Source organism: Echiichthys vipera (assembly GCF_963691815.1).
Source record: "Echiichthys vipera genome assembly, chromosome: 21".
Taxonomy (NCBI): Eukaryota; Metazoa; Chordata; class Actinopteri; order Perciformes; family Trachinidae; genus Echiichthys; species Echiichthys vipera.
The window spans coordinates 11,139,733-11,158,874 of NC_139846.1; the positions used below are offsets into that span (position 1 = coordinate 11,139,733).

The 19,142-nt window shown below is 39.3% G+C and overlaps 3 protein-coding genes across 3 annotated transcripts in view; 2 read left to right on the forward strand and 1 right to left on the reverse strand.

Moving 5' to 3' along the window:
• mnx1 (motor neuron and pancreas homeobox 1) lies at positions 1–2,210 on the forward strand (the record flags this gene model as incomplete). Its single annotated transcript, XM_083936260.1, has 3 exons — positions 1–484; positions 1,266–1,426; positions 1,923–2,210. The coding sequence occupies 3 exons, from the start codon at positions 1–3 to the stop codon at positions 2,208–2,210; spliced, it is 933 nt and encodes a 310-aa protein (XP_083792386.1).
• Positions 2,211–4,724: 2,514 nt separating this feature from the next.
• nom1 (nucleolar protein with MIF4G domain 1) lies at positions 4,725–12,535 on the reverse strand. The gene is made up of 11 exons (XM_083936256.1): positions 11,352–12,535; positions 11,134–11,246; positions 9,967–10,162; positions 8,885–9,208; positions 8,635–8,745; positions 8,104–8,274; positions 7,491–7,612; positions 7,204–7,336; positions 5,979–6,110; positions 5,787–5,896; positions 4,725–5,231 (listed from the first exon to the last, which is right to left on the reverse strand). The coding sequence occupies exons 1-11, from the start codon at positions 12,315–12,317 to the stop codon at positions 5,054–5,056; spliced, it is 2,556 nt and encodes an 851-aa protein (XP_083792382.1). The 5' UTR covers positions 12,318–12,535; the 3' UTR covers positions 4,725–5,053.
• Positions 12,536–13,773: 1,238 nt separating this feature from the next.
• The window catches only part of lmbr1 (limb development membrane protein 1), a 35,262-nt gene continuing 29,893 nt past the window's right edge, over positions 13,774–19,142 (forward strand). The window contains exons 1-3 of the mRNA XM_083936257.1: positions 13,774–13,935; positions 17,201–17,273; positions 18,544–18,583. Coding sequence (XP_083792383.1) covers positions 13,873–13,935; positions 17,201–17,273; positions 18,544–18,583 — 176 coding nt within the window. The 5' untranslated portion in view covers positions 13,774–13,872. The remainder of the gene's footprint in view (positions 13,936–17,200; positions 17,274–18,543; positions 18,584–19,142) is intronic.

The window sequence follows — 19,142 nt, forward strand, 5'->3', positions numbered from 1 at the left end:
ATGGAGAAATCTAAAAACTTTCGCATTGACGCGCTTTTAGCAGTCGATACACCCAGGGCGCAGACTTCTCCGCTTGCGCTTGTTACTTCCCTGTCCTCCTCCATCCCGTCGTCTGGAAGTGTGGCAGCCCCGGAGCTGACAAGCGCGGAATCTTTACGCACAGAGACGCCGTCCCCGCCGAGGATTTCCAACTGCGGGTTGATTCCTAAACCGGGTTTCCTCAACAGTCCTCACAGCATGGTTGGATTACATCCGCAGAGTACCGCAGGGATTCCCGCACAGGCTCTCTACGGCCACCCCATGTATACCTACTCCGCAGCTGCCCTCGCAGGCCAACACCCTGCCCTGTCCTACTCCTATCCACACGGCTCCCATCACCACCACAGTGATCCCATCAAACTGACAGCCAGCACCTTCCAGCTGGACCACTGGCTCCGGGTCTCCACAGCCGGGATGATGCTGCCCAAAATGTCTGACTTTAATTGTAAGTAGCTGTTTTATAACAGAATGTTATGGCTCCTTTCTGACCTTTTTACTATACAAATAAATCATATCCTAATAATAAATACATCTTTGGTTGTATGGTGACCCAGGCTGATCTAAAAAAAATGTGACCTACCCAAAAAGTCAGATTTGAGTATTACATTATTAATTAAATGTTATATATATTATTAATAAATATCTCTAAATAAAATAATAGGGCTATATGTTGCTGCTCAAAGACAGCCTCTGTTATTGTGCTAAAGAATAGGCATCCAATTCTTACTTCGCTTAAGTCGTTTTTTAGGTTTCCGGCGCTCTTTCCTCACATATTATGATTCTCTCAATGAAGAGGCTGTCACAGAGTGATGGTTTTTCTAAGAGGAACTAAAATGGACAGATAATGGACAGTGGGAAAGTAGCAGAAGAGTGTGAAACCCACAGTGGACATGCTATTTGCTCACCAGATACTGCCTTTTTGTTTCTGCTCGTTTTAACAGATTTGTTCAAAATGGAGTGGCAAATATCTTCTCTATGGAGATATTCATAAGTGGACGATCTCGTTGCTTAAGCAGGGAAAGCGTACTTTATCAGACCATAACAACAGGGGCTGTCTAGTGTGTGGAGTTCTCCGTGCAACATTAAAGTCTGATTCTTTTATTATCAGTCATAAGAATGCGGTTAGTTTTGCACATTGATCTCTTAGTTTTCAAAAGGGCCTATTTTAATAAATGAAAAAAAGCCTATTGTAATGGAGTATGGCATTGATGTTTTTTTTCTTGCAGCTCAGGCTCAGTCCAACTTGCTTGGCAAGTGCAGGAGACCAAGAACTGCATTCACAAGTCAGCAGCTGCTGGAGCTGGAGCATCAATTCAAACTGAATAAGTACCTGTCACGACCGAAGCGCTTTGAAGTGGCTACGTCTCTCATGCTGACAGAAACTCAGGTAATATTAATTACAGCGAAGACTCATGTTTACCATTTTAGTTCCCCACTTTGAAGGATTCGTATATGTTATTAAAAATACATAAAAAGTGGATTTTTAGATTAGTTTCATTTTCTGAGCAGAATTAAGAAATTATGATGAAATAGCATTAATATTGAGCCAGATGCATCCTTAATGTTTTACACTTTGTACTGAAGTAGTTTTCCATTCACTCCAGTTTTAAATTTAAACTTGGAGAGGAGAATGGGAAAATAGCAATTATGCCATCTCAGTGATATTTTATTTTCATTTGATTTAAGGGTTAAAAAAATCAGCACTAAATAACTTTGTAGACATGTTTTTAGTGTAGGCTCATTGTAATTCCACAGAGGTCAATGTCTGGTGGACTGGTGACCTTTACGCAATCTTTACGCATTCTTTACGCATTTGTACGCACGGGTAGCTGCCTCCTGTATACGTTTAAACCACTTAAACTAAATTGTTTTCCTTTCCCCAGGTTAAAATCTGGTTCCAGAACAGACGCATGAAGTGGAAGAGAAGTAAGAAGGCCAAAGAGCAGGCCGCCCAGGAGGCCGAGAAGCAGAAAGGCAACAAGGGCGGCCAGGAGAAATCTGACGGACTCGAACAGTCGGACTATAAGAGCAAGACAGACTCAAAAAATGGCAGAATAAGAGACTTTAGGGACAGTGACGATGACGAAGGCGACAATTTCCTGTATAACTCGTCAGACTGCTCTTCAGACGACGAGAGGAATCACACCAGTGACACAAGTCCGCAGCCTTGAAGCCGGTGAAGTGCAAGGGTGGCGATCTCCATTTATAATGACTGTGGGGGGTGGATTCGCTATATTAAAAAAATGCAGTTGCATGTAATCCAACCTCCTATCACATCCATGGAATTAATGAGCATTTTTTTTTCATGAAAAGAATACAATTTAGGTCAAGAATAGGGGATTTTCGGTGTCAAACAAGCAATAAAGCAGAAGATTTCAGTTTTATAATAGGGCATCATTCAACACTCGGCTATACACTGTAAACTGTGACATGTTGCATGGTTCCATGCACTCGCTGTAAACTGGATCAGGACTTTGTTATCGTGGTTAGATTGTCAGCAATGAATATCCTATAGCTCTCACCACAGTAAATAGCCGGTCATTTGTCTTATTTTGACCTTATTTTGGTCTCTGTGGTGTTCCGTAGTGTGTCATATCACGCTGGATAAAAGTTATGTTTATTTTTCTATACTGTATTTATAAAACAGTCATCCCAATGCATGCTAAATTATTGTTTAGCGTCTCTCTTGGTGCAAACAATGTGAAATAAAATGTTTTTATATATAAAATTATATATATATTGTGTTTTGTACAAAAAAATAGTCCCTTGATTTACGGTTTTGCTCGCAGTGTTTCAGCGCGTTTGCGAACAGAGGCTGGTGTTTTTCTCCCTGCTCCTGACAGGTCGGGTCATGGGAATTACTGTTAATAGCGCTGTCGGATCTGTGCAAACGTGCAGTGAGAGCAAACAGTCAGACGGAGGAAACATTTCACACCACACTAGCAATGGGCTCGCATTAATAAACCTTTTAAACGGCTTGTTGAGAGTCAACTTGGCACCTCAGGCACTATTTCAAAGGCTTGAAACATTTGAAACTTGTCCCCTAAAGAACTCAGAATATTTTAAATTTTTGTTTTTTTGTTTTATTTGATAATTAAATAATATTCTCTTGATTTATTAATAGTCCTAGTCTACAGGTTTTGTGTCCAAATATAGGCTATATGTACAGACAGCTCTTATTTAGTTAACTTTTTGTATTCCAGCGTTAAAGCCTCATTCTTGTTGATTTCAAACCAATAATAATGCAACAATGAGGACATTTAAACTTAACACATACTGCATGCACATTGTGTTATGAGACAACAAGAGTGGACTTCCTCAAATGCAAACAAAACATCCCATCAGCCTTATTTTCCTACATACACAAAACATTTATTTATTTAGGGTGTGCTATTAACTTATATGTTAATTTCTGATATGCTCTTCTTTCAGCCAAGTCTCTTTTTAATATCTTTTACCAATGTGACTGAGCCACAGGGCCGGTTTAATAACCTATTGGTTTACACGAAGTCCACATGCATATGGTCCTTTACCATTGTTCCCGCAGTCATCAGCGTTAAACTATAGCAGGGGTTGAGTGATTATGTGCCATTAGTAACAGGATTACTGAGCGATCTGTTGGTTATCTTTCACTGTTTGCTTTAGCCTTAGCAGACTAAATCAAAGTTCAGCTGAGGGTCAAACCCAAACAGAGAACACCAGGTAAAGCTGATGGCAACACTCTTGCAGACAATGGCCACTGTATTGAACTGCACAGTGAGCCTATTGAGCTCACAAGCTCCACCTTTTAACTGACAAATTCTCGGGTTTTCTCCCAAAAGTCTCCATCATTTCTCAATAAAAACACAGCTGCTATCCAGGCCCAAAGTGCTTTTGTCCTTGTGTTTTCTACTAAAAAAAAAAAAAGCCCATCTTCGATGTAATGGAATAAAAATAACAACAACACTGCCTTCAACATGAGGTTAGTTTGGTTTGAAGGACATTTCCTCTGGTTGACCTTGGTGTCCCATTCCTGACCTCAGGCCACGCTCCAGCCTCAGATTGATACTGGCCGCACCAATGGAGCTAATTAATAGGAGCAAGTATCAAATGTAACAGAATGACTCTGCTATGCTAACCACGCGGGCAGATACTGGTGTCAGCGGTCAAACAGAATAGGCTAAACTCGAGGCCCCCGGGTCATTTCATCAGGGTGTGTAAACACAGAATCAACGACACAACCATCCCTCTCTGTTCTCTCTGCTCTTGTTTATGTCACACTCACAGCAAGCACAGTGGAAATAGCAACAGAAAAGGATATAACAAATAAATATGCTCGAATCAGTTGTTTTAAATGCTGAGAAATACTTAAGGTGCTTTATTATTTTTGTGTGAGTGTAAACTGACTCAGTAAAGCCCAAAAGAAGGTGCAAGGTGTATGAACTCAACAATATTAACTCTTGCTGTACACTGCCTCCATGAGGGCAGTCTCAGAAAAAAAAATGAAGGTATAGAGGATAAAGAAATGAGAGCAGTTATAAGAGGAAATGGATTATTTCTCTCTACAAAAGGAGTCAAATCGTCAAAATATCAGATTTATTGAAGTTTTTATGAATAATGTTTGACAAACTGTTACACTACCCATAAGCACAGATATGGACAATGTATTTGGTGTAAACATCTAAGAATGCTATCAACCTGTCATGAAGCAAAATACTTATTTATTTCAGAATAATAAAGCCGAACCAATAGGCACTGTATTAAAATAATATACATAGTGCTAAGACGGGTGTGTCTCTAAAGGTATCAGCATCTTTCAGATTTTAAAAAATCTTCAAAAGGTGACAATTATGTACAAGTACTCCCCAAAGCAAAAACATTAACTTATTATCAAAATAACATTTATTCTTCTTTGAAGAAAACTGCAGGCTTGGGTTCTTTGTTTAAAGAGACAATTCATACTAACAAGCCTTCTTCTGTTCCACATTTGTGTTACGTATGTCTGTCAGGTTTCTGGTGTCTGTGGTTGAGTGTTTTACAGTTTGAGCTTGGCCTCTTTGGCCTCCATGGCTTTGGTGGCGACCTGTGCGCGCTCTGACAGCATTGCTGCTTGCTCAGCTGGTCCCTGTGACTGGGCATTCTTCAGCAAGAAGTGGCTGATGAAAAGCTTCAAGCCCTCCCGCAGCATTCCTAGCTTGGGAATTCCTGAAATCCTGACGGATGGGAAACAGTGAGGGACATTGATGTCAAATGTTCACATGGTGCGAAGCAGCAGAGAGGTGTGGTTTTACAAGACGTGGGCTAATAAGAGGTAAACTTTACTGAACATGTAAAATAGACTTTTTAGCCAGTGTGGATGGATGGCAATCTTGATTTCTCCAACATTTTGTTCAAGACTGAATTATCTCAACAACTATTGCATGGATTGCTATTCAATTTGTGCACATATATGGTCGCCAACGGGATAGATCATACTGACTATGGTCATCCTGTGACATTTCATCTAGCGCCCCCATTAGGTCAAATGCTGTCTGATGCTTTGGTGCATTCCCATGAGTCTAAGCTGCGCTTGTTTAGCTGTATTTATTGCTAATTACCAAATGTTATTACACACTAAGACGTTGAAATTAGTAAGCATTATACTTGCTAAACATCATTTACGAGCCTGTTAGCATGTTGATGTTAGCATTATGGGCAGTGCAGCCTCACAGAGCTGCTGGCATGGCTGGACATTTGGGCTGGACACACAGTTTTGTTATGAAGCTCACCTTCCAAATATGCTTGCTAGGTCCTCGGGTTCAATGTCTTTTAGCAGTTTGGTAAGCACCTGACGCAAGAAGCGCACTGTGGGCTTATCTAGTTCCCCAAACTCTATTACCTACACAGACAGAGATTTAAGATTTAACTGAATTTGCAACATCAAATATAGAAATGCATTGAAGCCAACACACGTCACTTACTTTGAGTATGGAGAGGGACAGGCACTTCCTCTGAAGGAAGTGGGTAACCAGCTGAACCAGGTTGTTAAAGGTGCTGCTGGGAAGGTTGGACAGCTCCCTGAACCTGTCCCATAGGCTGAACTGGAAAGTCATCTTGGAGAATACAGGACATCATGTTGAAAGATTGTACAACTGCACTGAATGATACACTGATGAACCCCAAAAGCAGTAGTGGAAACTAAAAATAAACAGACACCAGCTCCTCAGCACAGGTAATCCTCTGATCCAGATCCAGTTTACATGTGAAAAGCAAACATTCCCACCAGCTGTGGTTGGAGCTCTTTGATGAGGACAATGGTCATCAGTCTCTGATATGGACCTGTGGCCTACCTGCCAGCAAAGTAGGAAGTGTGGTCTCACCCCCATTGTTTGGAGTCACAGTTTGGGGCAAATAATATTAGAGGTGTGAGAGGCTCCCACACTGCAGAGGTGAACTACAGGCCACATGTGGGTCACACACAGTTTAAGTCTGTGTGGTCTCCATCTTATTCCATTCTCCAATGTAAAGTAACAAAAATACTGAGGATTCCCTGGTCTTCTATGAAATATATCTCTTTGAAGGTAAACAGCAGTGCCACTTTTATAGAATTAGCTTAATTTACTTTATTATGGAAGAAAATGAATTGTATCAGATTGCATCAAACCGCACTGACTGGAATCGCACCATATTGTTATAAGTAATAGTCTGTGAAAACACATATTATTATACACAAACTGCACCTACAAATATAAACATATAGACATGCAACACACACACACACACACACACACACACACACACACACACACACACACACACACACACACACACACACACACACACACACACACACACACACACACACACACACACACACACACACACACACACACACACACACACACACACACACACACACACACACACACACACACACACACACACACACACACACACACACACACACACACACACACACACACACACACACACACATTTGACAATTACTTTTCTTTCGCTATTGATATTTATCATTTACTGCAATCCAGATAACAAGTGTATGTGTTAACGCATCGCACTACTGTCCAGGAGGTGTTTATTGTATGTGATGTTGTGGTTAAATAAGGTCCCTGAGATTTAAAAGAGGGTCTGTTTGTCTGTAAGGTTATGTGTATGTGAGATCAGTTTTATTTTGGTCTCGGGTACCTGGAAGCGGCGATCTTGGGAGCAGAATTTCTCTCCCAGTACGGCGTAATAGGCGTTGAAGGTTTTCTCTTGCAGACAGCAGTCCATCAGAACATGAACAATCTCTCTCTCCTGCTTGTCCTTCAGGCCCATCCTGCACAAAGAGCGAATAAAAGGCTTTAAAATACTTCACAGCTAGGCTTCTTTGACATTAAACAGCTAAAATAAGCTTGTAATATGTCCTTCTTTTCATCTTTGGTCAGCCAGCTTAACATAGAGACACAAAGTAGAGGTGAGTGATAACAAACCTGAGCAGTTTCTCAAATGCATCCAGGTAATCTTCGCTGGTCATTATCACACAGAAGATGTTTCTTCTGACCTCAGTGTTCATCCTCTGTTTCCTAGCCAGCTCTAAGACTTTGGCACTATACTGAAACAAATAAAAAATAACAGTAAAGTGAGAAATGCTGCTAAGGCCAAATACACATCAAACTGCTGAAATTAATAACACTGACTAGACCTGGTTGTCATTTGAAATGGTAACTATCAATGCCAGTTCTGATATGATGCTAGAGGTTTTTTTTTAAATCTTTCTTTGAGAAATATAAAAAGGTTTTTCTAGAAAAGAAAAGACAACTTTCAAATGTTCTAAACCCAAGAAACAGTACAGGGATTAAATAAAAGCATAAATAAATACATACATTTAATTTTAAATTAAATAATAAAATAATTAAAATAAATGTGGGGAAAAAATAATTTTGAAGATAACAAATTACAAATCAAATATATCAAATACAACACTGCAGATACTATAAATGCTGCAACACTTAAATCTTTTACTTCCATAGATGCCCAGCACCCATACAGATCTGTACTGAGAGGACTACTGTACACGTGTCTTCTGTGGTTCCACTGCTCTACCTGTCCTTCAGCAGTACTCTGCTTTGAGGTTGTGTTCCCTTGTTCGCCGATCATGGGCGCTCCGCTCCAGGAGGAGCCGACGATCCACCAGCGGCCCACTTGCTCTGCCGCCAGGAGATTGTCCAGAGATACCCTCAGTTTCATGTCACTGCCTCCTGCACGCCGCTGGATCTGAGTACCACATTTAGCCATAAGTGCACAACATCGGCTATAAAATATTAAAGAAGGGCACCAAATTAGAAATCCTAAAGTAGACAGCTGATAAAACAACCACACTGGTGGCAATGCTGATAGCATCAGCAACACTCTGGACTGGTTTGTAAAGGTGGTACTCTGGGGCCACCTGGTGGTAAAGGTGAGAGCTACTGTGACAAAAACACCTTGGAAAAAATACAATAATCAAGTTCAGAATCAATAATAATAATAGTGCCTATAAGATACACATTAAAATCTACATTTATTTTCACTAATGCAGGGAAATATACTTGGATACTTCAGACCCAGTATGGTCACGTTGTGAAAATCACCCACCAGAGTCCTCTGCAACTTCCTCAGTTTCTCCACAGGCTCGGGATCGTAGCCTGGGATCTTCCTTATATCATTGTTCTTCAAAGCCAGCATAGTTTCCAGCATGAATCGCACCTGAGAACACATGCGCATATAAAGTAATGCTAGATAAGCTTCCAAAATGTATATATACGGTATATAACCATCACTAGAACATTATGTGTAGTTAAGAATGGTGGTAATTAAAAGAAAAAGGTAAATCTGTTCTCCCTACCCTGGTCTGATCCTGAAACTTTGACCCCATGTCACTGGCCTTGCGTTGACCTTCAGAGATGAGCTCCTTGAGAGCCAGAGCGTCGTCCTTCCTCAGGGCGAAGCCGACATTCCTCAGCACCAACAAAACCAGTTCAATGTCCTTCTCTGTAAAGGCTCCAACCAAAAGTTTAAGGATGTCAAAGATGAGGACAGAATGCACCACGTGGAAGTTATAGAGGTGACCCACAATGGAAACCAGGTTGTCGCATTCCTTGCTTTCAGTTGGGTTCTTGTACACCTCGTCAAACTTTCGCACGACCGTCTCCAGAAAATGGGCTCCCACCTGGAAAATCATCACAAGGGAATATTACAAACGCGTGATTCATGTTAAAACTGGACTGATGTATGTTAATACCTATGGACAATGACATAAATAATGGTTATGATTATTATTAATAGAACAGCATCACGCAGGTTGTAGACAAACCCCAAAGTTCAAGCCAAATAACACCTCAAAACAGAAATAATGATGGCTAATGCATAGTAAAAATCTGAAATAAACATAACTACACGTCAATATTGACTCTAGAGCAATAACGTTAAAGTGTAAAACAAAATCATGACTGAAGGTGGGTGATACAAAACTACCAAATGTTCCCTCTCATGAACCCCTCAAACTGTGTTGAAAGCCAATTGTTGACTGCGGATAATTTGACTGATGATCCCGTTTAGGGTCATTTACGGGATGGAGAGTCAATACAACTGAGAGATAATCCTTTTACAAGTAAAGCAAAGGAAACCAAGGAGTTACATATCAATGTCCCATTAATTAAAAGAGGATTATCTTACAGTGGAGATGTGTGAAAGCAACTAATCCCTTTGAAAAAAGGCCCCTAATGAATAATCCAAGAACTCATCATTCCAGTTATCAGGTCAATTACGATTTGTCACACAAAGGCTGGCAAAACTAAAAGCTACCTGACTCCTGCTGTCACTCTTATGGATGAGAGACAATGAACTGAAGGTCTGCAAATGGAAAAGCCTCCAAAAGGTAAAACCTGTTTATCTATTTGAGCAAGAATTAAAAGGGGGTGTGTTTACCTCTAAGCCGACGGCGTGATGGAGGACACTGACAAGCAGGACATGCTCCATCAGTAATCTGTCAGGCATCAGAGCTGGGGTGACGCAGGCTGCGAGTAGCACCTCTGTGAGGGTGTCGTTCATGTCCTTCCTGCTGCTGCTCATGTACAGCTCCTCCAGCTGACCACTGATGGACGCCATGTTGGGTTCACTCAGCCTGATGAAGTTAGAAAATGCATATGTCATCACTTTTTAAAGAATTCCACTGGTAATTCTGACAGAGTAAACTCAAGCCCCAGTGCAGAAGCACAAGTTATTATGACTCCAACATTAGAATACGGTGAGTCATTTTTCTTTTACAAAAATCCATTCATATTTGAATGGTTTCTCCGTCTCATATCACTATAAAATTAACATCATTGGGTTTAGAACTGTTCGTCAGACAAAACCAGCAATTTTAAGAGGTCCCCTTGGGCTTCTGGGAAATTGTGATGATGTGCATCAACTTGATGATGAAAACAGTCTACAGCTCCATAATATGTCTGTCTAAATCCTGATTAAAAATATACAAACATACTCCAATTCCCACTGCAAATGACCTGTGGATATTACAAAGCAGAACCCAGCTGGCAACTTCTTTACAATTGTGGCAACTATTGCTAGTTATCTTTGAGATGGAGGTAGACTTGCAGCTTTTATATGATCAGAAGGAACTGACAGAGCAACCTAAAACTTCTTAATCTTAATAAAACTAATCCCTCATTGGTTCATACAGTATATGTACCAAAGTGCTTGATGCATCAGACAACTTCTGACACTTTATGGAAATAAAGGGGGTAGGATTAAAATGCATTTTCTTTGGCATAGAATAAAAAATGTGAACATCTAAGTGAATATATTCATGAAATTATGGTAATGACAGATAATACACTGCTGTTAAAGTGAAGCTATGTAACTTGCTGGTAAATATGATGTAGTTAGTAGTGGTCAAGGTAGCACAAGTAGAGCACTGTATAAGCTGGCAAACTGATGTAACATTAGGTAACACTGACCGTCATAAGCTACCAGTCATACCAGGAAAAAAAGTGTGTAAAACTGAGCAATGGTGTGTCTTATTGCTCGTGAATACAGCTTTTAATTTAATAAGAGGCAGAATGTGCTCTGTCTGTGCTTGGGAAAGATGGTTACCTGTTCACAAGGCCTTTCACATTCCTCTTCAGTTTTTCAAGCTCAGCTTTGCGTTTATCATCTCCGGCGTTTCTCAAGTGAGGCGGCACGTACTTGCCTGCTTCAGAGTTGACCTGCACATTGGAAGATGTAAAACTTACAACTAGATCCATTATGGCAGACGAGGTGTCAATGTTGTGACAATGTGACAATAACAAAACACACATTTCTGAACTCACCGTTTCTGACTTTGAGTCGGACCTCTTTGTGTCTGAAGTGTCTGCCTCTTCCTCTGTTTCCCCTTCGTTTTCATTTTCATTGTCTGAGTCAGGTGCATCACTCTCATCCAGCTCAGCCTCCATATCATCCTCCTCCTCCGCTTCCTCCTCCTCCTCCTCCTCCGCTTCCTCATCATCCTCCTCCTCATCATCGTCGTCGTCAGCCTCATTTTCAACATCAAGTGAACCCATGTCATCATCACTGCCTTCATTCCCCGTCTCATCTTCAGGTTCTTCTTCCTCATCTGACAGCTGAGAGTCATTCTCATCGAGCTTTTCAAAGTTATCCTTGGCCAGGTCCATGTCATCGTCAACATCGTACATCCCCACACCCGCTGAGCCAGAGTCAAGCATACCGAGGATGTAATCCAGTCCGTCCGCCACAAAGGACTGAGGCAGACTTTTCTTGTTTTTTCTCTTGTTCAACCCCAGGTACCGCTCTAATTTCTTTATTTCTCTGTCCTCGTCTTCATTTGCCTCCAGAAGTGCCTTTTTCCTTGATTCTTGAAGTGTATTGGTTTTCTTGCCTTTCTTGTTAGATGCTGGTGTTTTAGAGCTGCCTGCTTTCTCTGTAGGAGCACTGGTGGACTGTGCTTTTGATATATCTTTCTTTGCTTTCTCCCTTTTCCTTTTCTTTTGCTGGGGCTGTTCCTCGGCCGGTAGTCCAGAGTTTTCCCCTCCATCCAGGGGTAAACTAGGGGTCTTTTTACCCTCGTAATAACTCTTCATTTTGGCTTTTTTCATTTTTCTCTTCTCTTTACGCAGCTCTTTTCTGCTTTTCTTTTTGACAAATCTCAAGCCATGGTCGTTCTCCCCTTCTTCAGTGCCACTCTTGCTTTTGATGAACTCATCCACTGACACCATGTACTTCTGTAACACAACATTTCCCTTCTTCTTCTTGCTGTTCTGCTTCAACTTTTCCTTCATCTCTACAAATTAAACTGTTGTTGACTTTCACAGGCTTCTCTGACGTTCCAGCCGGCTGTTTATCCAACACGCTAACGTGATGACGTACAGAAACGACCTACAGGTGTATTAAGGCGTCGGGTGGAAACGTTTGTCTATTTAAACACAGAAATACCTTAGGCTGCACATGTAGCTCCATGAGGGCATGATTGTTTATGTGACCCACGCGCATGTAGCTATTTCCTGTCTTTCTTTCTCTACTTGTTTTTTGGCGGTTGGCAAACTACTTGTTGTTGCATTACCGCCACCTACTGGTAGCAGTCTGGCTAAAATAACCTAACTTATATTACCAAAACAAATAAATCAAATAAAAATACATACAAAATAAAATACTAATCCTTATGATAACAAACTATATATATTCAAATAAATTAGTTACTCTGAAAAAATGCAACATCATTTGATAGCACTTATTTGAATTGTTTTGTAAAATATCTATTAAATCAAATGGTACTTTTCTTTTCTGAATCGTTCACTCATTTGTCGTCTTTCTTCTTGTTTTACAATGTAAAATAACATGCTCTGTTTTTACTTATGTGTGAGGGGGAGGTTATTCAACATGTTTTTGTAGATTGTTTTCATGTTACTTCCTTTTGGTTTGATTCATTACAGAAGTAGCTTTCCAAATGTTTTGTAAAAATGTAATCCCAACAAAGATGTTTTTGTTACGAATTCTCAAAAATCCCAAGATATTTGTCAGACGAAATTTACAAAATGAATTGGATTATTGTCTTAGTAAAATACTATATCCATAAAATGACACACTGCCCTCCTGTTATATTTTTATTGACCACTATGTAAAACTTTAAACTCAAAAACAATAAATTGTCAAAAACTATTAGAGTGTTTATGCATTTCAGATTATTCCCTTACTTTAACAGACTCCATTTATGTTTCTGTTTGTTGCCTTCGCCCTTTTTCTATGTTTTTACTGTCTTTGTACATTTTAATGTACGTTATTATTGTTTCTTAATTTGGAAATTTAAATGTAAAACTTTAAACTCAAAAACAATAAATTGTCAAAAACTATTAGAGTGTTTATGCATTACAGATTATTCCCTTACTGTTACAGACTCCATTTATGTTTCTGTTTGTTGCCTTCGCCCTTTTTCTATGTTTTTACTGTCTTTGTACATTTTAATGTACGTTATTATTGTTTCTTAATTTAGAAATACATTTCAGCATTGTGTATAACTCTGGAGCAATTAAGAAAAGTAATGTTTATATTGAATCATTTCAATAATTAATAATAAAAAAAAAAAAACATGCTCCCTTCAGGTGGCCATTGTCTTCCGGGTCACGCTGAAGCAGCGACGCATGGTGATGACGGACTTTATTTTGGGGCGTTTTTTTTGTCTCGCACGGAGCAGTTTCCCCTCCGATGTAAACGGGCTGTTAACCAGTCAGGGCAACGTATCTGCAGAGGGGACAAGACGCTGGAGTTGTCGCTGTTGGTGCCAGTTGTATGAGCATGTAGTGACCTGTAGCTTCTTTTTTTGTATTTGCAATATGAAGTATGGAAGAAGACGATGTTACTATCAGAGAGCAGAATTTCCACAGTCAAGTTCGAGAGTACATCGTAAGTACACGTACGGAGCGGCTAACATGGCTAACAGGCTAACAACGTCCTCTGCTGCACAGCGGCAACGGTCGCTAACGGCAGCTTCACCTGTCAGTTGGACACGGCTGAACATATCGAGCGTCATAGCAACAGTTCATTTAATGACGCACTTAAACAATGACGTATTTTATGTCTACTTAAGTCCAATCTGGTTTAAATACGAAAAGCAATTACGCTAATTAAAGTTAGCCTGTGTTAGCTTCAGTTTGCTAGTTAATTGCAGTAATATAACTTAGCTGGTGTATTGATTGATGTTGAGACAGACTTGTAATAAATCTTTTTCTGGGACGTGGACAACATGTCCCAGTCTTTACCAGTTCAGTCAGTGAGGACTGGGAGATGTCATCATTATTTTATTTTTATGCCTTTTACTTACATTTTATTTTTCAAAACAGATCACAGTGTTATTGATGGCTCTCAGCATAAATAGTTTCACATGTGTAAGGATACATGATCAGGTGTTGTTGTATGCAGACCTTTTTTGGCAGATATTGTTTGTAGAGATTTTATAATATTATATTTTATGTAGTGAGTTATGTTATTGTCTTTTGGTTCCTATTGGCAACTTTGCATTAAGTGTCCCTGTGACAATCGATAACAGCTTATTTACAGTGCCTTGAAAATCGATGTTGCTGATAATCTATCTTTGCCATGAACTACATTGTTTGTGTCCCAACTTCTAGCTATAATTTCAGAAGAAAAAAAAGAAAACTTAAGCAAGAATAAGTTCAAGAGGAGACACTTGAGACACCTTTAAAATACAGAAACTATCAAATGTCTTGCAAGTAGACAAGCTCAACATCTCAGCTTTAGCGTGCACATTTTGTCTGAAGTATCTGTCTACACCTGGCTCTCAGTATCTGATATCAGCATTCTTAACGTTTGCCTTTGCATGATCCTGTTATCGCCGTATCATTTAACCTTAATGTTTACTGTGAGCCAGTTTATGGACTGATTTTTGCAGACACAAAATGCCATTTATTGTTGTGCATGCTTATTTTGCAGCCAGTGTTACTCTGGGTCAAGTTTTAAGTTGCTACACATGACTCAGTGACAAGATGGTACGCTCTTATTAGTCTGTTGGAAACCGTTTTTTCCTCAATAGGGTCACACTGTAGAGAATCATTGAAGAATGCAGAGAAAAGCACGTTACTGTGAGAAATCAGGTTAACACAGGATAATGTGTGACTAGTTTATGGTTCATTCAGTAATAACATTTTTCACTTACCACCTTCCCAGTAAACAATGATGCACTGTGTTGAAGAAAGTGTAAAGTTTTTATTTTCCTTGACATCCCAACTGAACATCCATTTTTCTGGTAGAAAGTATTATTACCATAAGGAGACAATATAATGTGTACTTCCAACAGACTTTCAACCACCATGTTACTCTTCCTATCTACGGGCACTTCCATGCTAGTGCACAAACTTGATAAACCTTTCATAAACCCAGTTAATGACACGATCAGTACATCTACTTGCAGGACTTTTCTCTCAGAAAATGTTTTTAATTACTGTCCCTCACCTCCAGCTTGAGTTCATATATGACAAAGGTGTGAAATACCTTTCCTAAATTGGTTCGGGATGCTTTCAAACTGCTTGCAAGGAGGCAGATTTGTCATTACCTGTTTCTTTTGCTTAACACGACTCTGTGTTTGTTTAGGGAAAACAAAGTGAGTGTCGTTGACTGGTCTGCTTTGTTACTCGTCGTTATCTCTTCCCAAACTGTTGCCTGTTGAGTCTATACTTATCAGCTCTTTGCACCTGATTCTATGTTAGTCTGGGGTTTCCCCTAAGGGGGGCCTGGTTTTACTTGAGCCACTGTCACCACAGAGTTTTGTAGTTTGTATGTATATCAGCTGTCTTTCATTTAGAAGGGAACTGCAGGTGATAGGAAAACAGTTTTTGCTACAGCTGTAATATAACACCACATCCCTCCCAGATTGACTGAGGATGTTTGGCATTTATTTTTATGTCATTTTGTCTGTCTGAAATGTGCATGGTCTGCCTGGTGTCTGGCTGAGTCATCCCATAATCCCCACTTGGCCGTGATGAGTTGCGCAATGTTGACGGGGTGCAAAGTGCTGAAGTGGGAGCTTCTAACATTAGTTAAGTCCCGGTCCCTGTCACAGTAGAAGTAGGGAATGTGGAATGTGATCCTACTGTAAGACCATCCAGCTTGTTTTGAGGCCGCGGTTACCTAATAAATTCCATTCACTGGTAATTTCTAGATCACTTTGCATGTAGTGTTGGCCTGGTAGTATTGCCAGATGTTTGAAAGTAATTCTGCCATGCTTACTGTTATTCTTTCTAATTAAGTAAATCATCAAGCTATACTGCATAGCAGCTAATTATTTGTGTAATAATGAGGCAGGCATTATTTTATTATCCTTATTTTGCACACTTTATAAGGTCTAAACCATATGTACAGCTTTGTTTGGACAGTGAACATGTACATTTAAATACTGCACAAATACTGAGTGATCAATTATTATTAGAACATGAGAGGAAGCTGACAGATTCGGGTGAGCAAGTCTGTATGCACTCTGTATTCTGAACTGTGCGCTGAAATTCTCATTCTTTTATTGTGAATATTTCATTATTTAGTCTCCTGTTACAGTAAACTGTTTATTTTTTGTTTTTGGACAATTTTTTCGGACAAAACAAAACCATCTGGGAACTTGTGATAGGATTTTTTAGCCATATGTTGAGTGGATTAATTGAAAAATAATAGTTAGTTGGCGCCCTATGTATTGTTTTTAAACAAATTGTTAGGCTGATAGTAGAAAATACTCAGAAATGCCATGGATTACCATTCATATCAGAATGTTGGTCATGGGTAAATACTTGTGTGTTTATATTCTGACATGATCACATGATCTGACAAGTGTATTTCTCATCAGGTTATCACATCAAATGGTCACATCATGTCTTGTCTGTACACATAGAGCAATACTGTAACTCAGTATGGGCTACACTGACGTCGTACAGCCTTTCATATACAGTTCATTCATAGTATTACATTATCAGGTTTTTAAAATGTTCAGTAAAGCACAACAATCCCGTAGTCTGTAGTATAGATGTACAGTAACAGGAAGTGTAGAGCTTCAGTTAGAAGTCTGCAGAGGTGTACTGTGAATAACTACTTGCTAATGACTGTGAGTGCTGATTCATCTACAGTCTTCAGTAAATCCTTAACGAAGATTCTTATGTTGTCATTTCAGATTTGCTTCCTCCTGTTTGCAGTCCTCTACATTGTGTCCTACTTTATCATAACCAGATACAAGAGGAAGAGTGGTAAGTGTTTCTCTAAAATATGAACTCTCACTCCAGTGGAACAGAAATCAGCATGCTCTGATAGTCTTAAAGCATCTGTAACGCACAGAAAAGATGTGTCCATGGTGGACCCGTTTTCACAGCGATTATTATAGAAGTTAGTCTGCTTGTCTGGTTACGGTGTGTTTGCTCACAGATAGAGCCCACCATTGTGTTTTAACAGAAAGGAAGTCTCGGCCAAGAAGGCTTAAGGTGTATGTGTGAGACACCACACCCGTGACTGTAGATTAATCTGCCTCAGTCACCTCTGTATTAGTGTGAGCTGTATCCGCCCTAAATAGCTTTTAGGGCTGTGGCAAGTTGAATAATGAAATGAAATGAATAACAAATTGTGACAAGACAGGTTATGTCAGTAATACTGGATGATATTCAAACAATAAAGACTCAAGGGATCTTTACAAGGATGTTTTTCGTTCTTTTGTTACATCTCTGACACAGCATTTTACTTGCAGCAGGCAGGAAATATTATAAAGGAAAAAAACAGTGATAAAATCAAGAAGACAAGACAAGACAAGAAGCCCATGCAGACATTATAGCCTGTATCCCATTTTCCCAGGACAAATTTAGTATGTCCAAGTCACCCAGGCTTCCCTTGTCTCATTTTGAAAGTAGACCACCAGTAGAAATCTAGGCTGCTTCTCTCCTTACACCAAGTGCCTAATTGTTTCACTTACAGTGCAATGGAGTTGTGAATTATAAATTGACATTACATTCACTACTTAGTACAGTTTATTTGAGCATATTTGATGATGATGCTCATCTTGCTCTTAATGTCTTACATACTATTTTACCATGATACATTTGGTTTGTTTAAAAACAAAATGATGGACTGATTTGTCTGCTGTAAAAAGCATGACCAGTAAAGGTACCATATTATTTCCTTTTCTGCTATGAAATATTGCTAATTTTACATTTCTTTCTAACAAATGACCAGTGGAACAAAAGTATCATGGTTTACATTGTTTTAGAAACATCGATAGATGCATGGAGTGACATAGTTAGAATTAAAGCATGTCTCAAATACTAACACTGCTTTGCACTAACACTACACTATTGCATGTGTGTATCGGCTGATATCAGATATTTATCAGTGACCAAATAACACAAAGCCAGTGCTGTATTCTCCTAAGTACTGTTTGAAGTGATATGTGATGTATGAAACGTGCACTTTAGCTCATAAGGCCACACTCTAACCACCGTGTGACTGAAGTGGTTTGCTTCCCTTTTCTAGATGACCATGAGGATGAAGATGCTGTCGTCAATAGAATATCGTAAGTATAGATGATTTCAGTCCGTTCTTCTTTTAGAACAAAGTCTTTGAGAAAATTGTGGCAACTAACTCTTGAGAGCAAGTAGTTCTTTATTTAACAAATGAGGAAATGGTAATCTAAACTCATTTTATTAAAATGGACATAATTAAGCAAATATAAGTAAAGAAAGTTACTCAGCTATTTGAGGAAAGACAAACGTGATAAAATACAATGCATGAAAAATATTTTGAATAAAATTCATTGGAAAATTATTCTGCAGCTGTTTTTTTATAATGGATTTATCATTTTAAGTCCTGTTTTCTAGCAATAATTGTGAGATTTTATATCACAGTGACGTGAATATGTTTGAGGTTTTGAGTGCTTATTGGACCAAAAAAAGGCAATTGAAGACATCATCTTGGGCTAAACAGTTCAACAGTTAATTTATTAATCTAGAAAATTATCTGCAGGTTAATCAATAATGAAAAATGCTTATTAATTGCAGCCCTATTACTAATAACTAATTATATTAATTGAAAAAGCATTGCGTTCATTTACTGACCAGCATTAAGGGCGCACT

Excerpts from the sequence above, each read along its gene's own strand:
- nom1 (XM_083936256.1), bottom strand. The coding sequence starts at position 12,317 with ATGAAGGAAAAGTTGAAGCAGAACAGCAAGAAGAAGAAGGGAAATGTT. Across the intron at positions 8,275-8,634 it reads GGAAGTTGCAGAGGACTCTG|ATCCAGCGGCGTGCAGGAGG; the intron begins GTGGGTGATTTT and ends TGTGGTACTCAG. Across the intron at positions 6,111-7,203 it reads CCCAAGATCGCCGCTTCCAG|ATGACTTTCCAGTTCAGCCT; the intron begins GTACCCGAGACC and ends GTATTCTCCAAG.